Consider the following 21,562-nt stretch of genomic DNA (forward strand, 5'->3'; position numbering starts at 1 on the left):
GGTTCAGTCAGGCTCCATACATGATGTCTTTAAATTGTTGACAAAAACTCCCATTTCACTCATTAGGGGCTCGGGGCCATAGTTTTCTTTCCAGTTCCTTGTTGTGACCTGTCCCTCCCACTAGGAGGCAGTAATGCCACAGTCTGTTTATTATCCACCATTAAACCAGAAAGAAGGAGGTAGTACGCATGCGTGGTAGTAGTGGTTCCTTAGCATTAACCTCCAGCTCGGTGCGGGCAGACGGACGGTGTCGCTCCGCGGGCTCACATCTGCCATTGCCGCTGTTCTGTGTTGGCTTCTTTCAGCGGTTTCTCGATTGTTCTCCCTCCTCTGAGCAGACCTCCTCCCTGCTAACCCCCAGCCTGGTCTGTGAGCAGGTCAACTCAGCCGTACTGCGGTAGTTCGGAGGTTTAATCGGCGGTAAATCTGAGCGGCGGTACCCGGCCGGACACACGCTGATGGCGGTCACCATTGAGGATCTGTACCGAAACTACGGAGTCCTGGCCGACGCTAAGGACAACCTGAGCCAGGTAGGAAGGAAAACACGTTATCTGCTGTCTTTAGGTTTAATAATCAGAGTTTATTTGACCTAAACTCGTCTGATTTTGTTGTGTTTACTTGCATAACGAGGCTAAGCTAACGGGGCTAGCCACCGCTCAAACATGGGTAATGTGCACAGACCAAGACCGTACTGAACTGGACCGATCCGACCCCGAAAACCCCTCATTTAGAATATACAAATACACATTTACCAAGCGGACCGACGGGGATCTATCAAAACCTCTATTCAGGTCTGGTCCACCTGAACCCGCCTCTGTTTATTCAGTCAGTGAAGTCCCAAACATCACAAGTCCACCAGTTCAGTCATTCATTTGTGTTTGATCAGGGAGTTGGAGACACTAGGTCACTGATGGTAGCAATTAACATGGTTCTAATGAATGAAGCATCCACTTCTCACAATTCAGACACTATTTATTTAGACTAATTAAATCTGACATAATTAACTAAGAGAGGATATAGACAGGTTGTTAGTATCAATACTTAATAATAATTATATAGAATTATATAGAATCTGGCAATGCGATACAAATCACAATACTACGATCACGATACGATATATCACAATATATAATGATACTGTTAAAAAGGCCATTTTTTTGTTTGTTTGGTTCCTTGAAGAATTGAATTACAGCAGAAATCTGCACAAACACTAAACACATTTTTATTTAATCACAACAGGATCTAATGTTATATCACAAAATGTTCCTGTCTTCAAACTGAAATTATGTTTTACAGACATTACAGTTTAAGATCCTGCTCAAGTGTTCATATTCTTAGTTCAGAATTAACATCAGAACAATTATTTAATAAAAGAATGTTAAATAATGATAAACAAAATATAAACCAAAACCAAAAATGAACCGCCACAATATCTGCGTTTGAATAAATACCTAAAAATATCAATACAATATTTTTTAATATTGATACAGTATTGTGAAATGAAATATCGCCATATATTGCAGAACCGATATTTTCTTACACCCCTAATAATAGTAATAATAATAATAATAATAATAATAATAATGATAATAATAATAATGATAAAGTAATAATAAATTTTATTTGTAATGCACTCTACATTTTTATCCAAAAACCTCAAAGTGCTACAAGCAGGGTACAATAAATATGATTAAAAAGGGAAGTCAGAGAATAAAAATAGAATGTAAGTAAGAGAGATAAAAACACTTAAAAAAAAGACAGTTAAAACAGGTGAAGCATGCACAGATGTGGGGAGATCATGGATATGGTTTCCTGAATAAAAGGTCTTCAGACTTTTTTTTAAAAGTGTCCTTAGTCTGTGTCCACCTCTGGGCCCAGAGGTGGTCAGGCATGGTGTTCCACAGACGGGGAGCAGCGGCAGCAAAAGCCCTGTCACCCATGGTTTTGAGCTTTGTCCTGGGGGGGCACAGATGGTGCTTTATCTTGTTCATTTTACTGGCAGAGATGGTATCATTAAAGTCACTGTTAAAACAATAAAGACAACAACTGTTTGAAATCTGCTAAAATTAACAAGTTAGACAAGATAAAACAACAGAGAGCAGGTGAAGTCTAATGGGGTTTGAAAAACAGAGGTGAAAATTAAAATAACCACTGTGTGTGTGTTCAATCCTGCAGCATAAAGATGCGTACCAAGTGATTCTGGATGGTGTTAAAGGAGGTCCAAAGGAGAAGAGACTGGCAGCCCAGTTCATCCCAAAGTTCTTCAGTAGCTTTCCAGAACTGGCAGATGCAGCCATCAACGCTCAGCTCGACCTCTGTGAAGACGAAGATGTTTCAGTGAGTGTTTGTGGTGTGATGTTGTGTTTTCATCATCAATGAAATAAAAATACGAGTCAGATGTGGATCTTAAGCAGTGTTTTTTTTTTTGTTTTTTTGTTGCTGGAGTTTGATGAAATCCTCAACGCTCACTTCCATCCTGTTTGTCTTTCCAGATCCGACGACAGGCCATTAAGGAGCTTCCTCGGTTTGCGACGGGTGAGAACATCCTCAGAGTGGCAGATATCCTCACTCAGCTCCTGCAGACAGGTACAGACAGGACCAGCCAAACACCACACACACACTGGTTTCACTATGTAATTGTATATGTTGTTATAGTCATTCTACTATTTTAAAAGGAAAAGATTGGACTCAATTGTGTTTACTGTCACATTACATTTGAAGTTCAAACATTTTATGGCCTCAGTTTAGGTCAGTTTTCTCCAGTGTCAAATACCAATATTTGTCCAGTATGGATGCACAACTTGTAGAACATCAAATGGCGATTTGACTCTCCTTGTTTGGTGTTCAAGGAAAGTACACAGATGACTAACACTGATCTACAAGTCAAATGCTTCCAGAAAAGAAGTATTGAAATTTGACCTCATGTGAGTCACTGATAAAGACAAATCCAGTCCTAAATGCTGATTGGCTGAAGTTTCCCAGATCCAGTCTGGGGTCAAAATGTGAAAATGGAGAATTAATGATAGAATGGGTTTAACTCACAAATAAGGAATATTGGTGTCAGATCTACTTCAAAACTGTCTGCACATGACAATACATGGACTGTACAGGTTCAATCAGTGGAACATTTATAAATCTATGGGATAAATGGACACAAACCAACATATATGTGGAATAACACACCATCATTTACCTGGAAAACATCAGCAAACCAGCTCTTTGGTCATTTGTTTCCAAATAATCTGATTAAAATACATAACATTTAAGACATTTAATCTCTGAAGCGGATCTTTTTTTTTTTGTAAAATTGTAAACCAGTAAAATTGTAGACCAGTGTAATTTACAACTCAAACATTCAAACTTATGCTAGCATAAAAGTGCTACGAAAACAAATGATACAGTGACTTTTACTGCACTGCATTCAAAATATTATTACTTCTATATCTGGACCTTAAAATTGCAGCCTATTGTGATGTCATGACAACAGCATCAGTAGCGGCTGCAGATGGAACCTAAACTCACTGATACTGTGTGAATACGTCTGTCCGTTCATTGCACGACTGTACTGTTTTTGATGAGATCTGAGAAGGAACCGATTAAAAGCAGTTTAAATATAGTCTAAAATGATGTTATTCTTTGTCAGATTTCTTTAATTCCTCAATGTTGTGAAGGTCAGACTCTGTGGTTCCATGACTTGAATGTTTAAAAATTTTCTTTGTGATTAAAAAAAAAAAAAAAGCTGAAAAAGTTGCTGCTTCTGTGTGTTTACAGACGATACAGCAGAGTTCAACCAGGTGAATGCAGCACTTATTTCCATCTTCAAGATCGATGCTAAAGGTGAGTCTCACTGAAGAAGACTAGATGTCCTGTGTCCTCGGGGTCTCGTGGCTTCATGCCCTCGTCCTCTCTTCTCGTGTCCTTTTTCAGGGACTCTTGGTGGCCTGTTCTCCCAGATCCTACAGGGAGAAGACATTGTACGAGAACGAGCCATTAAGTTTCTGTCCACTAAACTGAAAAGTCTGCCTGAGGATGTCATGACTAAAGAGGTGGAAGAGTACGTCTTCACTGAAACAAAGAAGGTGAGAACAGAGATTAGTGACAACAAAAGGAGGCTGAATGTTCAGAAAACATTCACTTCTCAGATTGGACCGACTGACCCTAGAAACCAAGACCTAATCAGTGACTCCTGCTGGTTTTCTATCCTTGATTATCAATAAATCTGACAAAACTGAAGACTCTTTGGAAGTATTGATAGTTTTTCAGTCACATCTTCCTCCTGATATTAAAAGTTTTGACAGCCAGGTTATATGAGTCTTTTAAAGTACAACTTGACAAAAGGTGGAAACCAAAGAAAGATGCTTAACACTGAATAAACAGAATAATTAACTCAACAAGGCAGAAAACATGAGCTTTAATAATGTCAACACATTTTATTCTCATAAATTTTATCATTGGAGCCAGATTATTGTAGTAAATAAGTCTGTACTGGCATGTGTTGTACCTGAGTACAGTTGGAAACTTAAAACCTGGAGCAGACGAGTAGAGTTCAGGGAGCAGAACACAAAGGTTTTAGACAGTATAATGAAACAGTAGTGTAAATAAACTCTCAGTCAGTGGACTTCATATTTAAAGCACCAGAACAGTTCAGGTTTCTGCGCTTTTTGAGGTAATATTGGAATAGTGACTCAAAATGTTCTGTGGTTTGAATTTAGTTCGTACAATAGAGGAAACGCTGACACGGTCCAAACCAGTGAACAAAACACCACTCTTTGTCTTTTCATTACCTCCGCTAGGAGGTATTTTGATCACTTTGCTTTGTGTGTTTGTTTGTTTGTTAGCAACTTTACGGGAAAACTATTCCAACCGTCTTTACCAAATTGTACCCACAGATAGGCCTAGGCCCTGGGACCAACCCATTCAATTTTGGGCCAAGTAGGCTAAATTTCAAGGTCACAAAATCTACAATTTTCCTATCTCTCATCATTGAGCAATTTTTGAAAATTCATTAAAAAAATTCAAAACAACTCCGATTAGCCTCCAATTTGATCCACCTGTAGCTTAGAACAATATCTTGTATCTGGCACTAAATTGTCCACATCCACTGTGGAATGTGGACTCTGTGGACATTTACATTTAACACTGAAAATCCCATTTACCACACATTTGAAATTAGAACTCAACAAATATTGATTGGAATTTAATATAATGTGACATACACATGACCGGTACCAAGCTTCAACTTTTTCTGCTGTATGGAACAACCTGGAAACTGTTGAATTTAAAAAGAAATAGTCAGTCTACACATGCACATCGTTCCGGGTGCTTGTTGGAGGTTTGTGTTCTCTGAACACTTGTTAAAACATGGTTTAGTTCATTCAGATCCCAGAAATAGAAATTCTGTTGACTTCAGTTTTCAACTCAGAGGTAGAAAAGTTGGCCTTAGTTTGTGTTTGTGCCAGTAACTGTCTTGAACATTTTGAACATGGTGTGTTCTTTTATAAATATCTCCGTATCTTGATGTTACTGCCATCGAAGTAGAAGAGCCGCTGTGTTAAAGGTGTCGTCTCATCTCAGGTGATGGAAGACGTTACAGGTGAGGAGTTCGTCCTGCTGATGCGGGTCGTGTCCGGGCTCCGGGTTCTGCAGACGGTCAACGGTCGGCAGCAGCTGGTGGAGCTGGTGGTGGACCAGGCGTTTCTGGAGCAGGCCCTGAACCCAGCAGACCCAGACACTGTGGACCGGCTGCTGCAGTGCACTCGCCAGGCGCTGCCGCTGTTCTCTGTGAGTGGAAAAAAAAACAAACAAACTGAGCGTTCTGTATGTGGCAGAGGGTTGGAGAGAATCTATAATGAACTGTGTTTGCACATTGTAATCAAATGTAAATGAATAATTCCTCTTTTGTTGCAGAAAAATGTCCATTCCACTCGTTTTGTTACGTACTTTTGTGAACATGTCCTGCCGAACCTCAGCGTTCTGACAAGTCCTGTAGCTGAACTGGACATTCAGCTGGAGGTAAGAGCAGACCCACCGTCCATCAGCTCAAACTGACCACTACTTTAATTAGGCTCACAGTTGGTTCTATGAGTTTTTCTGGACGACTGAAGTGGAAGTAGATGTGGAAATACTCTTGACTCTCGCTGTTATTTCTTTATCTGTAGTAACACTGCACCTACATGTTCAATGTTATTAAAACTTATTGCTGTACAATGACAAAAACAAACAGGAATATGTCACAGACCAGACATGTTCAGGTTCAGCTCAACAAACCAATAATTAATGGAACAACAAACAATAGTTGCACATGAGTCAGAATCAACAAAATTGCTTGAAAAAATGTTTTAAACAAATGGTGCTAGGCACAACAAACCCTCCACCCCTTGCATATATTTCCCCCATTATAAGTACATGGGAAGATTTTTTAAAAAATCATTAAAAATGTGAACTTTGACCTACTTTTCCCAAAATGTAATGACATCTTTTCTGGGTCAGTGGCAATCCATAAACCCAATTTAGTATGAATTGAACCAATAGTTTTGCTGCTGAAGTGTTAACAAACAAACAAACCAAACCAAAAACAATACCCCTTGCCTCCCTTTTGGGGGCCAGGGTAACAATAAAATTAATAAATTAATTATTAATAGTAATAATAATAATAATAATAATGGATTGGATTTCTATAGTACTTTACATTACTGATCCATTATTCATTCACTCTCATGGTGTTGAACTACATGTGTAGCCTCAGCTGCTCTGGGCAGACTGATGGAAGCATGGCAGCCCCTCCCACCACCAAACATTCATACACCAGTGAGATAACTCAAAAAGTCATGGACGGATTTGGGTGAAATTTTCAGAAAATGTTGATACCGGCACAAGGAACAAATGATTAAATTTTGGTGCTGATGTGTGTGTGTGTGGGGGGCTCTGATCTACCTTGGTGGAGGTCTGCGCTCTCCAAGTGCTTTTCTAGTTATTATTATTACTATTATTACTATTATTATTATTGGTCGACCTGCTCTACCTCCTGAGCCACAGCTGCCCTGTGTACAGTTTATAAATTTAAGTCTTAAATTTACCTTAAAATACCGTAAAGTCTTTAAAGGCTTTACATGTGGTCTAGTTGGTCTTCAGTTCTGTTTCCATAAACTTGTTCACTGTATTGTGTTTAAATGTGTCTGTTAAATGTCCAAGCTGCAAAGAAAGTAATGTTACTTTATTCGGTTCCTTCCAGTCCAACCCGCAGACCTCCGCCAAGGCAGATAACCCCCCCCCCCCCCCCCCCCCCCCAAAATCACCACCAAAATTTAATCATTTGTTCCTTGGACCCGTATCAACATTTCCTGAAAATCCGTCCATAACTTTTTGACTTATCTTGCTAACAGACAAACAAACAAACCCCGATGAAAACATAACCTCCGCTGTTACACTTGGCAGAGGTAATTAGGAACCAATTATTGCTAACTTTGCAGAACATTCAGCTCAACACACGTGCAGCATGAGTCTCCTGACCAAGCTGAGTTTGGAAACCTTAAGGGTTGGCTCACAAGTGAAAAGTAAGCATGAGGAAGAGAATGTAATGATGCCTGGTTGAAGAAAAGATTATTCTCGCCCTGGTTAACACGAGTGGAGGGGAGTGTGTTTGAAGTTCACTGCACTCTGTACAAGAAATCAATTCAACGCAGAACGAAGGCGTCAGAGTAAATAAATATATTTTCCTAAATTTTAGGAGTCACACATTTTTGCCAGTATGGCCCTGAAATGGGCATTAGATTCTGTTCTTAAAAAGTCTTACATTGTAAGTCTTCCATCAGTCCTGTATTAATGTGTTTGAGTTCCTGTTAATGCATGTGCTTTTCCATCTCTCTGTGACAGTTTGGATCCTCATCACACCATGTGTTACATCTCTGCTTGTTTGTGATGCTCATGTTTGTTTATTTCCAGGTGTTGAAGCTTCTGGCTGAGATGAGTCCGTTCTGTGGAGACATGGAGAAACTGGAGGCCAACCTCAACATGCTGTTCACAAAGCTGCTGGTGAGATGACGGTTTGACATGACATTGACCTAAAACTGGTTCCACACGAGTGTCCCAGTACTTGTTCAGCAGCTCCACATCAGTGTTTTCAGTTCAACAATCCAACATATACTTTTTTTTTGCCCCGTGACCATCGGCTGCAGGGCTGTTTTCGTCTGTCAGTGTCGATGCGATTACTTTTCTACAAATCCTCAGATCTCCATCATGTTTGGGATTTCAGTGCATATTGGGAAGCTCTTGGATCAGTAATCTGGGTGTCACTGTCAAGGTCAAATCAGGGTTGATGCATCAGATTTGGTCTTTCAGGGTCAGTGCATGGTCATGGGGCCAGATAGGAGGAGTTAGCACAGATTGGGGGGGTGGGTACTGGTTAGGGCTGGGTATCATGGCCAATTTCCTTAACTGATTCGATTTCGATTCATAAGGTTCTGAATCGATTAATTGCGATTCGATTCAGTATTGATTGATTCAGATTCATTTAGTGATACCAAAGTACAATTTTGAGTTGTAACTTGATTATTTGGCTACTGCAGCCATGCAACACAGAATCAATATTGATATTAGAAAGGAAATAAATATGACATTTCATCAGTAAGTAGCTGAATCTGCTCTGAAATAATGAACAGGACACAAACATGTCCATGTTTCTACAGTGGATCAGAATGGACTTCTGCCTCATCTTTATTCTGTTTTATGGCTGGTGCTTCCAGCCTTAAGGCACATTACTATCCTATTACTACCCTGGGGCACTGCAACCAATTTGGCCCCCCTGAAACAGAATCATGTTGGGCCCTTGGTACAAGAAACTCCCTTCGTCTGTGTTCCTCCTGCAATAGAACACGAGCACAACCAAGTCTCCACGAGGGGCTCACGAGACAGAGCCGGCCGCGCTTCTGCACCGGCGGTTTCCAGGTCATTTATTTGCGGTCCTGCTCTGAAAAATCGATCTCATTCACCATTAATCGATTACACAAAATTAAAAAGAAATCAATCCAAAATCGATTAAATCAATTTTTTTATCCAGCCCTAGTACTAATAGGGGAGCAGGGAGCAACAGGGGTATAGATGCAGGCCAGCCAGTATTATCAAATGGGGTAGCTGATTGGGGGGGGCAGGCTGAGGGGTCCCAATGACATTCCAGCTTTAGCCTTGTTTAATTATACAAGGAGTACTAAGGCCATGGTGTCGATGTAAACACTAGACCATCTGTCTCACACTGGCTTTACTATACAACAGGAAGTGGAGTGTCATGTCGGACCTTTGTCTTAGGTGTTTTTTCTTCATTATGTATCAACACGTCATGGTCTTCAATGAAACCAAGGCGCTCAATTTACCTCGTTACCTTACACTCGTATGCATGTCCTTTAAATGTCTGATTGTCAAAAACATGACAGTTGATTAGATTTACACACTATTAAACAGGTAAATAACTTAAATATAACAAGTAAACCCTCATTATGCTCATAAGAGGCAGAGCTTACCCAACCTTTATACTTCTGTGCTGCTTACTGTAACGAACAGTTCACAAAACCATATCGTTATCCTCATAGCATAATGTCCTAATTCATCCACAAATGGACCAAAGTCCATGGACCCGTTAAATCCAGGTGTTTCTTTTCTAACAGGGATCCAAAACAATAAGGACTAATGTCAGAATATAGTTTTATATTATGGGATAAATATCTTATTGATTATTAATATTGATGTTTCTGTGTCTGATCCTTATGAACAGGACATCTGACAGCTGGAGACATGATGATGTGTCCACATATTTATGTCCATATAGTTTAGAAACATCAATATTTCACGAAAGTTTAATGGTAGATTTTTCTTCCTCAGTCAGATGTGATAAAAGTAGATGGAAATTATTATTTACAGTCAGAGTAGGAAAAATATTAGAGACATTTAGAGGAAGAACATTAAAATCGCAGTCATGGATAAAAATAAATAAAAATCAAAGTTGAGATAAATTAAGTAAAATCCATCTGAGGCGTTTTAGTAACAAAGATAACATTCATTCATTCATCTTCTGAACCACACTATCCTCCAGAGGGTCGCAGGGGTGGAGCCTATCCCAGGTACCTATGGGTGAACCCCATAGAGACGAACAACCAATCACTCTCACACCTATGGACAATTTAGATTAACCCATTAGTGCGTTATTGTTAATAATTGTGTGTATTAGTGTGGTCGGATGGTGAGAGGAAGCTGGAGTACCTGCAGAGAACTTATTTTTTATTCGTCGTTTTATCTTTTTTTTTTTTTTCCATATAACAAAGACAACACAAAAACAAAACAAACAGCAATTGGCAATAATAATAATAATAATACAATAATACAGCATAATAATAATAAACAATAATAATATTTTAATGCCAAAAAAGTCTTTTAAAGGTATTAAATTTGATATGGTAGGTGTTCAGTTCTGTTTCCATAAATCTGTTCACTGTATTGTGTTTAAATGTGTCTGTTAAATGTCCAAACTGCAAAGAAAGTAACATTAGCCGACTCAGTTCCACCTCCACAATTTATATTTAAATTAGGAACCAATTATTGATCACTTTGCAGCCTCTGGTGAGAAACGATCACAAAACATTCAGTTCTATGTACAGTATGTATGTAATATTCAATCTCTGCTCACGTAAAGAAATACATTTTTCTGAATTCTAGAAGTTATGAATTTTTGCCAGTATGACTATGAAATAGGCACTAAATTCTGTTTTATGTAGTCTTACATTTAACTTGTAGTACTTATGTAGTCTTACATTTAACTAGTCTTACATTTAACTTAGCCCTGAGAAGGGTCCCTCAGTCGCCTGGTGTTGGAATCAAACCCAGGACCTTCTTGCTGTGAGGTGACAGTGCTAACCACTGCACCGCCGTGTCTGTCCACACAAAGCTGAAACTAGTCTTATATAGGCGAAGATAACAGTTTACGGCAAGGCGAGTTTCTTTGTATAGCACATTTCAGCAACAAGGCAATTCAAGGTGCTTCACACAGGACATTGAAATACAACGACAAGGGAAAAAGAAACATATTTAAAACATTATAAGAGAAACATGTAAAAGGTGATTAAAAACAGCAAGAAAGAAAACAACACATAAAACCCTAAATATAAAAACACACATATATTAAAGTAAGAGTTGCAGTGCAGAGTATTGAAAGAGAATATAAAATTTAAAAAGTCAAAAGCCTTTTAGTCAAAGGCAGCAGTGAACAGGTGAGTCTTTAACCTGGACTTAAAAGAACTCAGACTCTCAGCAGACCTGATATTTTCTGGTAGTTTGTTCCAGATATATGGAGCATAGAAACTGAACACTGATTCTCCATGTTTAGTTCAGACTTTTGGAACCCAGAGCAGACCTGCACCAGATGACCTGAGTGGTCTGGATGGTTCATACTGGACTAGAAGGTCTCTGATGGATTTTGGACTTAAACCATTCAGTGCATATGCTAGCAAGAGAATTTGAAAGTCTGTTCTCTGAGAGACAGGGAGCTAGTGTAGAGACCTCAGAACTGGACTGATGTGGTCCACTGTAGAGACCTCAGAACTGGACTGATGTGGTCCACTCTCTTGGTCTTTGTGAGGACTGGAGCAGCAGCATTCTGGATCAGCTGCAGTTGTCTGATTGACTTTTTAGGCGGACCAGAGAAGATACTGTTACAGTAGTCAACTCAACTGAAGATAAATGCATGGACAAGTTTTTTAAGGTCCTTTAATCCTAGAAATATTCTTGAGGTGATAGTAAGTTGAATTTGTAATTGTTTGTATGTGGTTTTTAAAATTCAGGTCTGAATCCATGACAACACCAAACTAACCAATGCAATGATATTTATCCCATAATATAAAACTATATTCTGACATTAGTCCTTATTGTTTTGGATCCCACACCCCTGTTAGAAAAGAAACACCTGGATTCAACGGGTCCACAGACTTTGGTCCGTTTGTGTAGGAGTTGTGCAGTTATACTATGAGCCTAAGGATCTGTACGTCACTTCTTAAACTCTGTGAAGTTGGAGCTCAACCGTTTAGGTGATGCATTCTGGGTTTGTTTGGTCCTGGTTGCAGGAGTTCATGCCTCTTCCTCCAGAAGAAGTTGAGAACGGAGAGAACTCTGCGAGCGAGGAGCCCAAGCTGCAGTTCAGTTACGTGGAGTGTTTGCTCTACGGCTTCCATCAGCTCGGAAAGAAACTGCCCGACTTCCTGTTGGACAAAGTGGACCCAGAGCGGCTCAAAGACTTCAAGATCAGGTGAGGAACAAGAAATGATCATGTGGGGAATTAGTGGAGTTTTTTGTGGTTTGGGGCGTTGAAATAAACCTGCTGATGAACAAGAGTTGGTCGTAGTTTGTTTAATGTGATGTGCCGCTTGTCCACAGGTTACAGTATTTTGCCAGAGGTCTGCAGGTTTACATCCGGCAGCTTCGAGTCGCCCTACAAGGAAAGACTGGAGACGCTCTGAAGACAGAGGAGGTAACGCCCACTGTCTGTGGATCCAAACAGGGTGAATGACACACAGGAAACATCCAACCAGTTTAACCGAAATCTAAAACGCTTTTATCTCCAGAACAAGATCAAAGTTGTGGCTCTGAAGATCACCAACAACATCAACGTCCTCATCAAGGTACGACCTGAACACTGCATCAGGTCCATCCTTTTGTTTTTCTTTCTGAAGCTCAGATGATGTAGCAGGTGCAGCTAATGTTTAGGCATTGGAGAACTCATTTTAGGGATGTACAATAAACAAAAAAAAGAAAAAGCTTCTGATGTTTCCAAAGCTAACAGCTGAAGTGAACAATGATTCACCACCAAAATCTAAGATTAGAAAAGATGACATGTATCTCAGTCTTGGATTTGTTGCAAACCTGTTAGGAAATGAAGAAAGAAACCTAACAAACTTAAGAGACACACATTTAAACAAACAGCATGTTCTAACGTTCTCTAAATAAAGTTTGAATTTTCAAGTAAAAAACCCCACAAAATACTGAACTAAATATTGAGTATCTGATTTTTTGTTTTATGTTTTTTGAAATTCTTAAATTAAAACTTACACCATTATTTTAACAAAGTGTAAAGAACAGGTGGCATCCTATAAAGTCTTACAGAAATGCACAGTTTTTAGTTTTTTCAGTATTTATTGCTTTCACTATTGACTTGAGAATATGTGACACTAACAGAAAAATCTGTTGCTTTAAAAAACCAAAACTTTAGTGTTAGTTATAAGATAGCTGCACATTTCATATGTTTATTTGGAAAAACATATTGAATCAGGTGGTGGTCCTGTTTTATTCTGGTTTTAATAATACAGATAAATCTAAGTAGTTCTTAAAGTTTAAAAACCATAGAAGAACTAAGGCGTCTTTAAAGTGTGTGTGTGTGTGTGTGCGCACCTTGACCACTAGATTGATGTGTTTCTTTTCCAAAATCTAAACCGACTGTCTCTATGTGTGTGTGTGTGTGTGTGAAGATACACACAAATTAAATATCATTATCCTCATATCATAATTTAGTCCACAAATGGACTAAAGTCTGTGGACCTGTTGAATCCAGGTGTTTCTTTTCTAACAGGGGTCTGGGATCCAAAACAATAAGGAGTAATGTCAGAATATAGTTTTATATTATGGGATAAATGTCATTGCATTGGTTAGTTTTGTTTAAATTGTTATCTTTGTTTCCAAAATGACTCGGAGATTGTTTTTACTCAATTTCTCTCAACATTGATTTTTTTTTTTTTTTTTTTCATCCATGACTCTGATTTTAAATGTTCTTCCTCTAAATACCTCTAATATTTTTCCTGCTCTGACTGTAAATAATTTCCATCTACTTTCATCACATCTGACTGAGGAAGAAACATCTACCGTTAAACTAATAAAGGAAATATTGATGTTTTTAAACTATATGGACATAAATATGTGGACACATCATGTCTCCAGCTGTCAGATGTCCTGTTCATGAGGATCGGACACACAAACATGAATATTAATAATCAATAGGATATTCATCTCATAATATAAAACTGTATTCTGACATTAGTCATTATTGTTTTGGATCCCAGACCCCTGTTAGAAAAGAAACACCTGGATTCAACAGGTCCACAGACTGTTGTCCATTTGTGTATGTTATGGAGGATCAGGGTTGGTTTGTTAGTTTGGATCTGCTCTGGGTCTGACAGACTCCCTCCTCTCCACAGGACCTGTTCCACAACCCTCCGTCGTATAAGAGCACAGTGACTCTGTCCTGGAAGCCCGTCCAGAAGAGCGAAGCATTAGCGTAAGTCTGATCTGCATCAGGACGGGCCGCGGGTGCCGGTTTCAGCCGAACCCTGACTCACTGTGCTTGTCCTTCAGGCCAAAACGTCCGTCGTCGGAGGAGATGGGATCTGGAGGCGGCACAAAGAAACAGATTCCACCTCAGCCCCGGAGGGACGCGCGACAGATCTACAACCCCCCCAGCGGCAAGTACAGCGCCTCCATCGGGAACTTCAGCTACGGTGAGAACAGCGTCCGTAAACACCGGCTTTTATCTGGATGAAAACAGAGACTGAGTTCATGTCTGGAGTTCTTCTAGATCCAAAATGTTGATGAGGTTTTTTTGTTTAGATTTTTCTTCCAGTTGGACTCAGAGTCTGGTTTAGTGTTTTAGCTTTTACAATACCCATGAGCCTCAGCAGCTGGTGCCATGGAGAAGAAGCCTCCAGCTGTTTTCAGTTCATGTTTCATCCTGTTTTTTTAATTTAGAGTTAATGTTTGAGAAAACACACATTTTTTTCAGTTGATGAAGTGTCCGTTTTAGTTTGGATGAATTAAGCTGAGTTTAGGTGAGCTGTAGGCGCCGTTCACACAGCAGGTCTTAATGCACAATTCAGATTTTTTGGTTAAATCCGATTTTTGTGTGTGCTCATTCAAATTCCACATTAAATGCGACTTTTATCAGTTTGAGTCTGAACTGAATGTGACCCTGAAGTGACCCACATGCACAAAAGAGGTCCTGACGTAATACGTGACCACGCAGACACACACTGTGTTTACAGAAGTAACACTCCTGGGACACAGAATGGTGATGTTTGTCGCATTTCAATGACAAAGGTTGGATAAATGCAACCTGGCTGTTCAGACTGAAGTCACATTGGAAAATATCAGATCTGTATCAGATTTAGGACCACATATGAAAGTGGTCTGTGTCGTATTAGTGCTGTTCAGACTGTCTCTAACAGATCAGATACAGGTCACATATGGACCACATTTGGCTGCAGACTGAACAGAGCCTTATGCCGCGTTTCCACTACATGGTATCGACTCGACTCGGCCTTATTGCGTTTCCATTATGAAAAAGGAAAAACAGATGTGGAAGTTTACAGTAAAAATAACGGTAGGTTAATCCACATGATGACAGCCTGTAAAACTACACCATGGTTTGTCGAGGAGATTCAGACATAAAAATTCAGCATGAGTTTGATGAGACAACACGCAACGAGCGAGTTTATCAGCGACTCTGAGCAGACGACATGGAAGTGTTGCGCAGCATCGCTGACGTCCAGGTACTGTAAAGTCGATAGTATCCTGTAATGGAAACGGTCTCTAGGAATAGGACCTGTTACCAGAGTCGAGCCGAGTCGAGCCAGTTCCACGTAGTGGAAACGCGGCATTAGTTTCACTTCGCTCTAATCTAAACTGAGTTCTCATTATTTCATCCTTAGAAGTTTAGATTTAACATCAACTAGTAATTTGGTCCTAACTGACGTGAGTCTGGTGTTAAAGCAGTTTAGTTTAAGTTCCTAAAACCTCTTTGGTCATTAACCCTTAACTGCTCAGGTTTTACCCCTCAGCCCCTGTTGTAATCATTCTGTCGTCCGTCTGTCCATTCAATGACAGAATCACATTATCTAATGAATGCATAGACATATCTGCTCCACATTTATCCTGTGTGTGCATCTTGTCATGGAGCAGAAGAATATTGAACATAGGTCACATTGACCTACTTTTTCCAGGTCCAGTATCCTTGTGCAGTTATATTATCTGAGTACTTTTTTTTTTTTTCTTTTTTTTTTAATTGGAAAAGGAGCAAGATATCTCAGCATTACCATTCATACATATGATATCTATTAGAGTCCTTTTTGTATGTCTTATTTTATACATACAAAAGTGTCAAACAGAGAAAACAGAAAACCAAAACATATGAACTGAGTGCTTACAGTTTTGGTATTTCTCACTTAAAAAAAAAGACAATCACAGCTTTCAGTACCTCTGGGTTCTTTAAACATTACACATGTTTATGCAAAAGTAAAACATTAGCAAAGAATAAAGACAGGGAGATGAAAAAGAAGACATTTTTTGAGGAGTGATACAAATTCTGGTTGGCTAGAGGATACAGACTTACTCCATTTGTCCCAAATATGGTCAAATTTATCCCTCTGGATTCTGATAAAATCAATTTTTCCATTTCAAAAATTTGCAAGATGGTCTGGTACCAGTCTTCTAATGTTGGTGGAGTTGGCTTTAACCACCTTCTTGTAATAGATTTCTTGCTGGCTGCTAAAAGCGCCTGTAATAATTTTGTATCCTCCCTCCGTTCTGGTACTGAGACGTCACCAAGATATAGATTTACAAAGTTATAGGGAACATGAACCCTGAAGACCGATATTAAAGTCCCGTGAATATCCTTCCAGTATTGGTGCATGTTGGGGCAGTCCCAGAACACATGAAAATGATTGGCCTCCTTTGATCCACACTGTCTCCAACACTCAGAAGAACCACCTCTGGACTTACCCTGATGGGGTAATATCTGAGTACTTTTAAATATAAATATGTATGGAATCAGTTTTACACAAAGACAGTCTAATCTGAATTCTTGGGCAGGAACTTTAACAGAATCTTCCACTAGATTTATCTGTTATGTTTGTTGTTTTGTGCTGAGTTTAGTTTTCATTTTTAGTTCAGTCTCGTATCGGACACCTCTGGTCTAAACCGACACGCTTCTTTGTTTTTGTCCTCAGAGCAGCGCGGCGGTTTCCGAGGAGGTCGGGGGCGGGGCTTCGGAGCCAGAGGAGCCAGGAGCCGAGGGCGAATCTACTGAAAACCCCCGAGTGACACAGCGGTGTCCCGGGTTCCAAGTGGTTCGGTGAATCGCATCCCATCCGGATCTTTGTGTACAAACAGACTCTTCACATCCTCTTGGTTTTTTTTAAACTGTCTCTTTGTCTTTAAATCCATCATTTTCAGCATCTCCGACTTTTCTACCTGCCATTTTAAGATTGCCTCCCCGTGTCCCCGTGTGCGTCTCGGCCAAGGCGATAGATTCGGTCCATGTTTGTCTCCTTTATTTTTTTAATATTCTGTGTCTTTTTGTGGAACAACCGACTGCCACGTTGTGTGATAGATATTTTTTTCAGATCGTTGTAGGAAAAGATAAAGACCCTCTTGTTTTATGCAACATATTGATGAATGCTTTAGTTTTATTTAATCCTGTCTTCTTTTTTAATTAGAGCTTGAGTTGAATTGGTTGATGGAGACTTTGTACAAATCAATGATGTTGTTTCATTGGATTTTTATCATAAACTTGTATGAAGTATGAACTGGGCGTGTGCACTCCTTTGTGGGCTTTATCATCTCTTCCTTTGTATAAAACTCTCACTACTGTGTCCTTAAATTCTTCTGTCTTTCACTTGGTCTTATTAATGTACACCATCTGATCAAATACAAAATCCACAGATCACAGAAAAATACATAAAACTCTAAGGTTCATGTCACTGCCCTGGCTGTTTCTCTTAAATCGCTGTTTATTTGTTGAGAGCTGCTTTAAAAAGGGGAATCTGTGAATGCTGAGCTGCCGCAGTCTGAGAACTAGAGAAGCACTCGGAGAGCGCAGACCTCTGCCAAGGCAGATCAGCCCCCACCACCACCACCCCCCATCACCACCAAAATTTAGTAATTTGTTTTTTGTGCCAGTATCAACATTTCCTGAAAATTTCCCAAAAATCCATCCATAACTTTTTGAGTTATCTTGCTATCAGACAAACAAACAAAAAAATAAGTCAGCAGAGCGTAACGGAAGAGAAATGGAGGGGAACAACATTTCTTACAAAGTTGAAGCTTGGTACCAGTCATGTGTATGTCAAATTATATTAAATTCCAATCAATATTTGTTGAGTTCTAATTTTAAATGTGTGGTAAATGGGATTTTCAGTGTTAACTGTAAATGTCCACAGAGTCCACATTCCACAGTGGATGTGGACAATTTTCTGCCACATACAAGATATTGTTCTAAGCTACAGGTGGATCCAACTGGAGGCTAATCAGTCGTTTTGAATTTTTTATGAATTTTGGAAAATTGCTCAATGATGACAGATAGGAAAATTATAGATTTTGTGACCTTGCTCTGACCTTGAACTTTGGCCTACTTGGCCCAAAATTGAATGGGTTGGTCCCAGGGCCTAGGCCTATCTGTGGGTACAATTTAGTAAAGATGGTTGGAATAGTTTTCCCATAAAGTTACTAAAAAACAAACAAAGCAAAGTGGTGGAGGTAACTACATGGAACAGTTGAAACGGTGCAAAACAGGACATGCACATCACATACAGAGGCAGGAAATGCCACGGTTTTCCCACCGTTCAGAGGCTGAGGGGCAGCTACCAAAGCCCACCTTAAGTCATCAGATCAGACTTGAGAGCAGGGGTGTCAAACATGCGGCCCATAGGCCAAAACCAGCCCACCAAATTTACTAAGTGCAAAAATTACACTTAACATATAAAAGATGTCGAAGTCCTTTTAGTTCAGGTTTCATATACAGCACAGTTGTGATCTCAGGTAAAATAATAACATCAAAACCTATAAATAATGACTCCAGATTTTCATATGTCTATAAGTAATGACGACTCCAAATTTGTCTTTGTTTAAATGCAGCGAATAATATTAAATTGTGAAAATATTTACATTAACAAACTATCTTAACAATAAAATGTGAATAACCTGAACAAATATGAACCACCTGAACTGTCTGAAGAAAATTAAGTCCAATTTTATCAATATTCTGCTTGTTACTAAATGTTTTGTGCCTTTTGTTGATTCGATCTGCAATAAACTGAGACATAATATTGTTAAAATTGTACTTATTTTTCTTGAGTAATTTCAGTTTTTTCAGATTATTCCAGTGGTTCCCAACCTTTTTTGGCGCGTGACCCCATTTTAACATCAGAAATTTCTGGTGACCCCAGACATTCAAAACTGAGCCTTTTTTTTTGCTGAAATTAATTTGTTTTTGATCCTGTAATAGTTTGCTCTACTATGTAACAAATAAACGTTAATGTTAGAGGACATGTAGTCTATATAATGTATATTATTGTGGACAGAGGCAGTAAATCCAGGTGTAGATTACTGCACAGAGGGAGAATTTTATTTTCCCTGGTCAGGATCTGTCCAGTCAGTCCAGCTGTGATTTACAAGGAGGACAATTAATACTGAACAAACAAGAACTGAAACTATGAATTATGAAAGAGCTGCAGCATCTGAAACTGACCACAGTGAACATTTGACACAGAAACAGAACCACAGTGCTGCAGTTTCAGCTTCAGAGTTTGTCATGTCTTTTATGGATTGGGATTGTCTCTGTCAATTCAACATATATTTTTTATTAGTAAGTTTCTTTTTTCTTTTTTTTTTTTTCTTTTTTGTCAATTACTAGAAATTTCAGGCGACCCCATGTGGGGTCCCGACCCCAAGGTTGAAAAACACTGCTTTATCCATTTGAATTTTCATCCAGTCTACTGTGTCTTTACAAAAACTGTTTGTAACTGAATGAGAAAAATAAGTGATGGTTAGTTTCCTCTTTCTGAGCAGAATGCACACGACTCCACGTCCAAACCAACCGTTACCACCGTCCAAACCTTGGGCACCTGCTGGAGCTGGCGTCAGCGCATTTGTGTGAAATACTGTCATCGTGTCATGAATCCACACAGAAGAAAACCATGAACAAGAGTCGTGTCTTTGTCTGAATTTGTCATTGGCGTGAAGCTGCATCTCCATGGAAACAGACGGAGGAAGAGGAGGATGAAGACTGGATTATTCCACCAGAGGATGTCCTGTCAGACAGAAGAGCTCTGCTTTGACTTAGAAGGATGGGATGTTTATCAGTCCAACAACATTTAAAGCACATCCTTCAGCTTTTTCAAACCCATCTTATGTGACATCTTCAAATCCACTCTGGCTCTGAACACGTGTGTTATTCCACAACCTCTGGTCACATCTGTGTGTGCTCAGGTCTGCTGTCAGTGCATCTTCTCCCCTGCAGAGGGCGCTCCAGACCAGGGTTTCCCTCCTGAGCATCCGGATCTATTTTTATCCAAAGCCGGAGTCACTCAGAGCCTTCATGTGGTGGTTTGGTCTTCATCAGTGGGTTGGATTCCACTTTAAATAGACGCATGATACATTTTTCCCTCAAGTCCCATTAACCCTTTATAGTTCACTCATAGAAATACCGTAGTGCGCTATTCTATAACGTACATAAGGAGACTTTAGTATTTTTCTAAAATGTTTCTAATTTTTTTTGTTGTCATGTAGAAAATCAAGGTCAATGAAGTTACCATATTTGGTTCCTTACCCATAACTGACAAAATCCAGAAAAACCAAGAAGTATATATATTAAAAAATACAAGAAAAACACAGGTAATGTGGAAGAAACACATATTTTGTCCCATTAGACCTTTATTAGTTTTGAAATCTTTTACATTTTTTTTATTGCTATGTAGAAAATCAAGGTCAATGAAGTGACCATATTTAGTTCCTTACTCATAAGTGGTGAAAAAAATCTATAAAAAATACAGGAAAAACACAGAAGGTGAGAGGAACCTGTTTTTGGTCCCATTAGAATCTGTATTTGACCCCATTAGAACCTTCCTTTGGTCCCACTAGACCCCCATGCGTGCTGGTCCAGACCCCTGTCCACATCCACATGACCCCTTTGAACATCATTCCTTACATTAGTTCCAGTACTGTATGGAACCGAACAAAGCACAGGTGAACCTGACAGACCCTGGAGACCACATTGGACCTAATAGAGCCTGGAGACCACATTGGACCTTACAGACCCTGTAGACCACATTGGACCTTACAGACCCTGTAGACCACATTGGACCTCAAACTGGGGACTCACTGTCCTCATTGGAACTGTTACTGACATGTAATGTATGCTGAAATGACCAAAAATAGTCACTTGCCTGATAAAGGGTAAAGTATGACACCTTTAAATCGACTAACGTGCGCTTTGAAATACACTCATAGTGATTCTCTTTTATAATTTTGGTCCTTTTGTGCAGGTTTTTACAGATACTGCACGGTCTCATTTCCATCTGAACTGTGGAATGTTCCTTTTGTGGCCAGCAGGAGGCGCCAGGAGACCAGCTGAGAGTTCCTCGATTATGGTGACCAGGTATTTCCCAAACCAGCACCTGGTATTTACATGTAGATAGGCCCAGGGCTGAAGATACAGGAGGGGGGGGGGGCACATCAGTGACCTCAGGAACCCAAGCAGCAGCAGCAG

At 39.5% G+C, this 21,562-nt stretch overlaps 1 protein-coding gene across 1 annotated transcript; it reads left to right on the forward strand.

The window, feature by feature from the left end:
- The first annotated feature begins 209 nt into the window (after positions 1-209).
- Positions 210-17,603, forward strand: api5 (apoptosis inhibitor 5). The gene is made up of 14 exons (XM_030136387.1): positions 210-530; positions 2,176-2,337; positions 2,493-2,586; positions 3,772-3,837; positions 3,928-4,079; positions 5,575-5,781; positions 5,908-6,012; positions 7,942-8,031; positions 12,102-12,283; positions 12,412-12,505; positions 12,600-12,656; positions 14,223-14,302; positions 14,380-14,522; positions 17,025-17,603. Exons 1-14 carry the CDS (start codon positions 459-461, stop codon positions 17,102-17,104), a joined length of 1,584 nt encoding a protein of 527 aa, XP_029992247.1. The 5' UTR covers positions 210-458; the 3' UTR covers positions 17,105-17,603.
- The last annotated feature ends 3,959 nt before the right edge of the window (positions 17,604-21,562 follow it).

This window comes from Sphaeramia orbicularis, chromosome 6 (assembly GCF_902148855.1).
Source record: "Sphaeramia orbicularis chromosome 6, fSphaOr1.1, whole genome shotgun sequence".
Taxonomy (NCBI): Eukaryota; Metazoa; Chordata; class Actinopteri; order Kurtiformes; family Apogonidae; genus Sphaeramia; species Sphaeramia orbicularis.

Coding starts and splice junctions, on each gene's coding strand:
- api5 (XM_030136387.1), top strand. CDS start 459: ATGGCGGTCACCATTGAGGATCTGTACCGAAACTACGGAGTCCTGGCC. Junction 531..2,175: donor CTAAGGACAACCTGAGCCAG/GTAGGAAGGAAA, acceptor TCAATCCTGCAG/CATAAAGATGCGTACCAAGT. Junction 12,657..14,222: donor ACATCAACGTCCTCATCAAG/GTACGACCTGAA, acceptor TCCTCTCCACAG/GACCTGTTCCACAACCCTCC.